We start from the raw sequence: 8190 nt of genomic DNA, 5'->3' as shown, positions 1-8190 counted from the left end.
AGCCTGGCCAACATGGTGAAACCCCGTCTCTACTAAAAATACAAATATTAGCCAGGCGTGGTGGCGTATTCCTGTAGTCCCAGCTACTTCGGAGGCTGAGGCAAGGGAATCGCTTGAAACCGGGAGGTGGAGGTTGCAGTGAGCCAACATTGCACCACTGCACTCCAGCCTGGGTGACAGAGAAGAAAGATTCTGTCTCAAAAAAAAAGGTAAATTTGCCCCTTTCTCTGCTTTCTATAGGAATTCATTCCCGCAAGTACCAAAAGTATAGCCTCTGTGGTAATTTCTTATTATGATAAAATATATAGAGACATAACACAGGTAGTGAATGTATCCCTCAAGAGTAATGAATCCAACAAATGGACACATGCATGTATTATATGGAATACTCAGGCCCATAACAGCAGCCCAGGGTAGCTGAATGATGGCCCTAATATACCCAAGTAATTAATAAGTTCCATCATAATTTTTGTTTTATGACATTCACTTTTATATGCCATAGTCCATTTAATGGCATTTTAAATTAGAGGAAGGCCCCAAGAGAGGAGGAGAAAGCACGAGATACCTTATTGAATCACAAATCTTACCATCTGATTTTTTAATTCCAAAAATGACCTAATAAACTTCCTTTATAATTAAGTCAATCCTAACAACTTCTCTTTGGTGTTTTTCATTCATTTTTGGTAATCATGCAGAGATTTCAATTGGAAATCCATTATCATCGTAATTAAGTATAAAAATTGCTCTGTGCTCTCCCAGGAAAAAGACCCCACACTTGGTCTCCTGTGGAGCTTGACCCAGGCTCTCCAGAGGTATAAAGCAAAACTACTGGTTTTCAGTACCCTAATTTACTTGACTGCAGTACATGAAATACACATAAATGATAAACTCAAAACTTCAGACCTTCAAATGATTTCCTCAAATGGAAGTCTTATCGTGAGAAAAATATGCTGGCACACACTTTTTCATTTTTAGGCCTTCACAAAGTTTTAAAATTCATGACCTACATTAAAAGTTTGCTGTTTACTGGCCAGGCACGGTGGCTCACACCTGTAATCCCAGCACTCTGGGAGACCGAGGCAGGTGGATCACCTGAGGTCAGGAGTTTGAGACCAGTCTGGGCAACATGATGAAGCCCCACCTCTACTAAAAATACAAAAATTAGCCACGCATGGTGGTACACGCCTGTAATCTCAGCTACTCAGGAGGTTGAGGCACGAGAATCTCTTGAATCCAGGAGACAAAGGTTGCAGTGATCCGAGATCAAGCCACTGCACTTCACTCTGGGCGACAGAGTGACGCTCTGTCTCAAAAAAATTAAAATAAAAATAAATTTTAAAAAAGAAAGTTTTCTGTTTATTAAGAAAGTAGTACTTAACAAAAGATATAACTGAACTGAAATGCACAGGCTGTTCTAAGAGCCCAACAGATTACTGCAAAATGGCTATGCCTTGGATTCAATCAAATAAGAAAAATCTTTCCACTGTGGCATTTACGCAGGATTTCATCTGCCTTCAATCACAGAGCAACTACAAGACTAAACATTATGGGTGATTTTTAAAGAGTCCGTGATGTTTTAAAAATGTTATTTTGTGCAAAAATAATTATTTTCTATTTTCATGAAAGCGCTATAATTACTAAAATGCATGAAATTTTGATAAAATCTACTCCAGTTGGCATCTGTGTTCTTCTAATAAATTAGAAAACATTCTTTGAACAGCTTAAATAATCTGAGTGTGCAAGCAAAATTACAGCCTAAAAATATTGGCTGTTGATACCAGCAGTTAAGAAGGAAGTCAGAACAAAGCCTTACCATTGGCTGTATTCTTTTTAAAGTTATCCAGGAATTCCTCCAGCAGTTGAGACTGGTTAGGAGGGGGTAGCAGACTCTTCTGGTCCCTGGAGAACAGGTCACTGTCTGACCAGGATGTACACAGGGTGGCTTTTGTGTCTGGAGGCCGGGCAATCAGAGTGAGTCCGACGCTCTTCTCAGAAAATAGAGCCTCCATCTGCTTGAGGTCAAGATCAGACACAGCTTCCCCATTTAAGGTCATGATCTCATTGCCCTTTCTCAGCCCTGAGAAAAAGGAAGGAGAAACAGAAAAAAAAGAGAGAGGGATTACTGTGAGAAATATTTTAAGATGAAAGAAGGCTGCAAACTCAAACCATGTACTCCTAGGGACTGTTTTGTTTGTTGCTTTCTTCAAAGAAAGTGCCAGCCGGGCACAGTGGCAGGTGCCTGTAGTCCCAGCTAATCAGGAGGCAGAGGTGGGAAGATCACTTGAGCCCAGGAGTTTGAGGCCAGCCTGGGGTGATATAGCAAGACTCCGTCTTTTAAATAAGAAAAACAGAAAAGAATTAAAGGGCCAAAATGTATAGTATTTAGATGCCACTAAGAGCAAAACAAATGTGAGCTCTCTCACAGCTACTATTAGAAGAAACAGTCTGAAAGAGAAACAACTTAAGAACCACTCATTCACTGTTTTTTCTAATATTTTTCTAGTGTTCCCATGTTAACTCTGTTCCATCAGTGTCTGCCTGTCTGTCTCACACTCTCTTCCTCCTTCCCTCTGTCTATATATATGTATACACTTTCTGTTTTTTAAACACACACACATGCTCTCTCTATTCATATGCATATGCATTTTCTTTTCTCTCTCTTTTTTTTTTTGAGATGGAGTCTCGCTCTGTTGCCCAGGCTGGAGTGCAGTGGTGCAATCTCGGCTCACTGCAAGCTCCGCCTCCCGGGTTCACACCATTCTCCTGCCTCAGCCTCCCGAGTAGCTGAGACTACAGGCGCCCGCCACCACTCCTGGCTTTTTTTTTTTGTATTTTTAGTAGAGACAGGGTTTCACCGTGTTAGCCAGAATGGTCTAGATCTCCTGACCTCGTGATCCGCCCGCCTCGGCCTCCCAAAGTGCTGGGATTAGAGCTGTCAGCCACTGCGCCCGGCTTCTCTCTGTCCTTTTTTATGGAGGCAGGAGTCTCACTGTATCTCCCAGGCTGGTCTTGGACTCCTGGGCTCAAACAATCCTCCCATATTCCCACCTCAGCCTCCTGAGCAGCTGGGTTTATGGGAGTGAGACGCTGTGTTTGGTCACATTTCCAATTAAACTCTTAGGTTTACTTTCTTTAAAATTCCAGGAGAAACCTTTTTCTGACAAAACTGTATGAAGAAACATTCACTAGCCAGGCTGTATTCCACAGTTGCAAATTAAGAGGGAACAGAGGCACGGTGTGCCACACGGACCTTCCCCATACGCCAGGCCATCGGGAAGAACGTCGCTTATAAATATCCGGCTGAGATGCTGATGCTCATCCACCTGCGCTGTAACTGCAAACCCTAGGAATGAAAATAAAAGGAAAAAGCAAGTCTCAACCCACCATACTCAATTTCTCCAACCACATCGGCAGTATCTCCTTGAACATATTTTCTTGTAAGTATAGTATGTTGAGAAAGTCTAAATTACAACTATTTTGAAAGTACAAATATCTTGCAGGGTCTACCCTGCAAGAAAAATGTCAGACAAGAGGCTTAAGAAATATAAAAACATAACTTGTATTCAAAAGGTGAGACCATGCAGCCACGTGCATAACAGCATAATTCATAATAGCCAAGAGGTGGAAATAACCCAACTGTCTGTCAATGGATGAATGGATAAGCAAAATGTGATCTATGCATACAGTGGAATATCCTTCGGTCTTACAAAGGAAAAAGATCTTGGCATATGCTACAATTTGGGTGAACTTTGAGGAGAATATGCTAAGTAAAATAAGCCAGTCACAAATAGACAACACAGTGTAATACTATTTATATGAGTAGCTAGAGCAGTCAACTTCAGAGAGGTAGAAAGTATTAATAGAATGGTGGTTGCCAGGGGAATTCCGAGAGATACAAAGTATTAAACTGGTGGTTGCCAGGAGCCAGGGTGAGGACAGTATGAGCAGTTCATGTTAAATAGGTACAGAGTACAGTTTTACAAGCTGAAAAGATTTGTAGAGACAGATGATGGTAGCACAACATTGTGAATGTACTTAACATCACAAAACGGTACACCTAAAAGTGGTCAAGATGATAAACTTTATGTTATGTGCCTATTACCACAATTAAAAATTTAGAAACAAATTTAACAGCAAAAAGTACTGTTACTGAAATACATGAAATTCAGTTCAATACAACAAATAATTGTTGAGAAACAACTATGGGGTTGAGCATTTTAAGAAGGTGAAAAAAAATGCTTGGATGAATACAGTGCTTGCCCTAAATATATAAGATTACATGCAAATCCTGGGGAGACTTTCCCTCTTCTGAATGCATGGCTCCTGACTTAGTGTCCCCATCTGTGACGCCACAGTGAGGAGCACAGGTTTCCATGTCTTAGTCCCCTAATACGGAGAGTTCTTTGAGGACAGCAAGAATATCCTGTTCCCCAGGTCTCCTCTGTGACCCCAGCAGAGCCTGGAAGATTATGGTCTCACCAGAGAGTATCTTTGCAAGTGTCTTCATTCAGTCATTCCAGTACAAAGATGAACACAAATGGCAACCACAAAAAGCACAGTGAAGGCCAAGAGGAGGAGAAAAAAGGCCAAGAGGGCTTCAAAGGAAAAACCAACATAACATGGAATCCGGGTGCAGTGGCCCGCGCCTGTAATCCCAGCACTTTGGGAGGCTAAGGTGGACGGATCACTTGAGTCCAGGAGTTCAAGAGCAGCCTGGCTAACATGGTGAAACCCCATGTCTACTAAAAATACAAAAATTAGCCAGGTGTAGTGGCAGGTGAGGCACCTGTAATCCCAGCTACTTGGAAGGCTGAGGCAGGGAGAATTGCTTGAACCCAGGAGGCAGAGGTAGCAGTGAGCCAAGATCGTGCCAATGCACTCCAGCCTGAGCAACAGAGCAAGACTCTGTCTCAAAAAAAATAAAAAATAAAAAAATAACATGGGGGTCAGAAAAGATTATACAAATTTTTTAAAAATGAAAGTATCCTAAAAACGACATTTTAACATATTATAAACTTTAATTTATTATTAGTTTGAATCATTTTAAGGAAAATAATCATGTATCAACATATTTTAACGAGGTAAGAAATAGTGTTTCTATGGAGGTATTTACCAATCATTATCTAACCATTGTTTCTATGGATATATTTACCATTATCTAATCAAAGAGAAATGTAGGAAATGATGCTATTAAGTGACTTCAGAGACCCTTAATTGTTTTTTGTTTTGTTTAGTTTTGAGATGGAATTTCGCTCTTGTCGCCCAGGCTGGAGTGCAATGGTGCGATCTCGGCTTACGGTTCACCGCAACCTCTGCCTCCCGGGTTCAAGCCATTCTCCTGTCTCAGCCTCCCAAATAGCTGGGATTACAAGCATGTGCAACCACACCTGGCTAATTTTGTATTTTCAGCAGAGATGGGGTTTCTCTATGTTGGTCAGGCTGGTCTCGAACTCCCAAACTCAGGTGATCTGCCTGCCTTGGCCCCCCAAGGTGCTGGGATTACAGGCGTGAGCCACCATGCCTGGCTGACTCTTAACTGTTAAACTCAGGGAAGAAAGAAGGAAGTAAAGCTAAAGTAATCAGATACGGTTTCTTCAAGAAAGTTAGACCCTAAGTTGGTTCTTGAAGGACAGTAGGATTCATGTCATTAGAGAGGAGGGATGGGGGAAGAAAGAGGAAAGAAGGGGAGCATTCCAGGTGGGAAGAGAAAACCAAGAGCAAAGACACTAGAGATGAAAGCAACTGTCGTATGAATCATGAGTTGATCTGCTCAGAGCAGCACCAGCACACAGTACATGGTGTTATTAATCTATATTTTCAAATTCTCATCAATTTTATATTCATTCCATTTAATTACTTTGGCATTTCCCTCTAATACTGATACCTATCTGTGTCACCTGCTAATATCAATAAATAGAAATGAAGGAAGAGAAAGGAAGTTCAGAAACTACCGTCATATATTCTGAAAACGTGAATGTAAGGGAAAAAAATTAAGTTCACAGATACTGGGGCAAAGTAGGCAAAGACGAACAACATAACTCCCTGAAAGGGGCATTCCTTACACTTACCAAAGTCACACACACTCCCAGTCTTCGTGAGCTGCACATCATAAACATTTAGTGGAAAGACTTCTATTTCATCATAAACCTGCAAAAGGTGAAAACAACAAAATTAGAGGATTTCACGTTATGATACCTTGAAAAATTACTTTGACACTAATTTTCATAATAAAACAAGAAAGCTATTAAGTTACCATTTATATAGAGACTGTTTCCAAACTAGGTGCTTAATTTAAATAAAATTTTTCCCAGAAACGACATTTTTCAAAATCAAAAGGCCATGGATGTGGTTCAGTTTCCCTTTCTAAAACTAGTGTACACTTACCTGTTCTTGCATATATTCATATGGTGCAGGGATGCAGTACTCAACGTTGTCATCTACTAATTTTCGAAGTTGTAGGCCATAATGGCTGGGTTCCAATTGCCTCATCTACAAAGAAAAAGAAAGTCATTCAGATTTTAAATGCTCTTTCTAAATCCATCATTCGTTAGCAGGCTCATTAAAAATCAAAGTAGAAATCGCTAAAAGAATACCACAAAAAATTTGCTGAATTTAAACCTATATAAGAGCTCCAATTTAAACATTTGTATGCAGGCCAGGCGCAGTGGCTCACACCTGTAATCCCAGCACTTTGTGAGGCCAAGGCGGGTGGATTACTTGAGGTCAGGAGTTGGAGACCAGCCTAGCCAATACAGCAAAACATTGACTATAGTAAAAATACAAAAATTAGCCAGGTCTAGTGGCACACACCTGTAATACCAGCTACTCGGGAGACTGAGGCAGAAGAAATGATTGAATCCAGGAGGTGGAGGTTGTAGTGAGCTGAGACAGCACCACTGCACTCCAGTCTGGGTGACAGAGCAAGACTCCATCTCAAATAAATAAATAAATAAATACATGCATACTAGTATGCAAAAAAGTAAAGGGGGACAACTATTTTATTTTTATTTTTATTTTTTATTTTTTGAGACGGAGTCTCGCTCTGTTGCCCAGGCTGGAGTGCAGAGGCATGATCTCTACTCACTACAAGCTCCGCCTCCCGGGTTCACGCCATTCTCTTGCCTCAGACTCCCTAGTGGCTGGGACTACAGGCGTCCCCACCACGTCGGGCTAATTTTTTGTATTTTTAGTAGAGACAGGGTTTCACCGTGTCAGCCAGGATGGTCTCGATCTCCTGACTTTGTGATCCGACACATCGGCCTCTCAAAGTGCTGGGATTATAGGCATGAGCCACCGCGCCTGGCCGACCCACTGCTTCTGATACCCTTTATTACTCAGAAAATTATCAGTTTAATAGAGGGTATCACTGGCATGGAACATTGTTGGTTTTCTGAATAAAAACGTTACATATGGGAGCAAAAGGAAATTAAGTTCATAAGGATATAAACTACATATAAATGTACAGAATCCTAATGTTTCAAGTCAAAGTGAAAAAGGGGGACTAAAATTAAACATTTTTCACATTTATTAAGTGCACATGATTAAGCATTACCAAACTCTATATGCCTTTTTCACCATGTCAACATATTTGATTATATTTTCTCTGGAAACTTAAAACGATTTAAGCTCTACTACACCACCTGGTGGTCGAAAAGCTTCTGAGGTGATGTTGCTGAATACATTCTCTCTCAGAGGGCCCTCTTTAAGACTTACCATAAACTCCCTTTTCAGATCAGGAATGAAACCCAGTTTGAAAAATGAATAAAACATCATCTTATATTAATCTCCATAAAGCAACTGTGAATATATCAAGTTTCATGTTTAATCTGGAGAAATCCGATAAAACTATTTAGGATTAAATTAAATTACCTCAAAGTTTATGCCGCCTTCTTACACCATCTCTAAGTAACTTAAATAGCAATGGATTTCATAATTATTCTAGATGTCAAAGTATACATAGAATTTCAGTAGATTAGCTCAGGTTCTTCATGGAGGTGGGGGATCATGATCTAAGAACTCATTCTTCTAAAGAGATCGAGGAATAGAATGCAAATTAATCAATATGCTAATAAATGTTAACTAATAAATATGCTAATATGTTCCCTGGCGTGGAAACTGGGCCCTTGAATACCACACGAATTTAGAAGGCTTAAGATTGCAACATTACTGATTATTTCTATTCAGAAGTAT

General features: G+C 40.3%; 1 protein-coding gene across 1 annotated transcript in view; it reads right to left on the bottom strand.

Annotated features, from left to right (window-relative positions):
• Positions 1-8190, bottom strand: part of TIAM2 (T-cell lymphoma invasion and metastasis 2) — a 569840-nt gene that overhangs the window by 80985 nt on the left and 480665 nt on the right. Inside the window, 4 exon segments of the mRNA XM_011952751.1 lie at positions 1814-2077; positions 3251-3343; positions 6069-6147; positions 6385-6489. Coding sequence (XP_011808141.1) covers positions 1814-2077; positions 3251-3343; positions 6069-6147; positions 6385-6489 — 541 coding nt within the window.

Source organism: Colobus angolensis, unplaced genomic scaffold (assembly GCF_000951035.1).
Source record: "Colobus angolensis palliatus isolate OR3802 unplaced genomic scaffold, Cang.pa_1.0 Scaffold35, whole genome shotgun sequence".
NCBI lineage: Eukaryota > Metazoa > Chordata > Mammalia > Primates > Cercopithecidae > Colobus > Colobus angolensis.
This window is presented reverse-complemented; position numbering and strand designations above follow the sequence as displayed.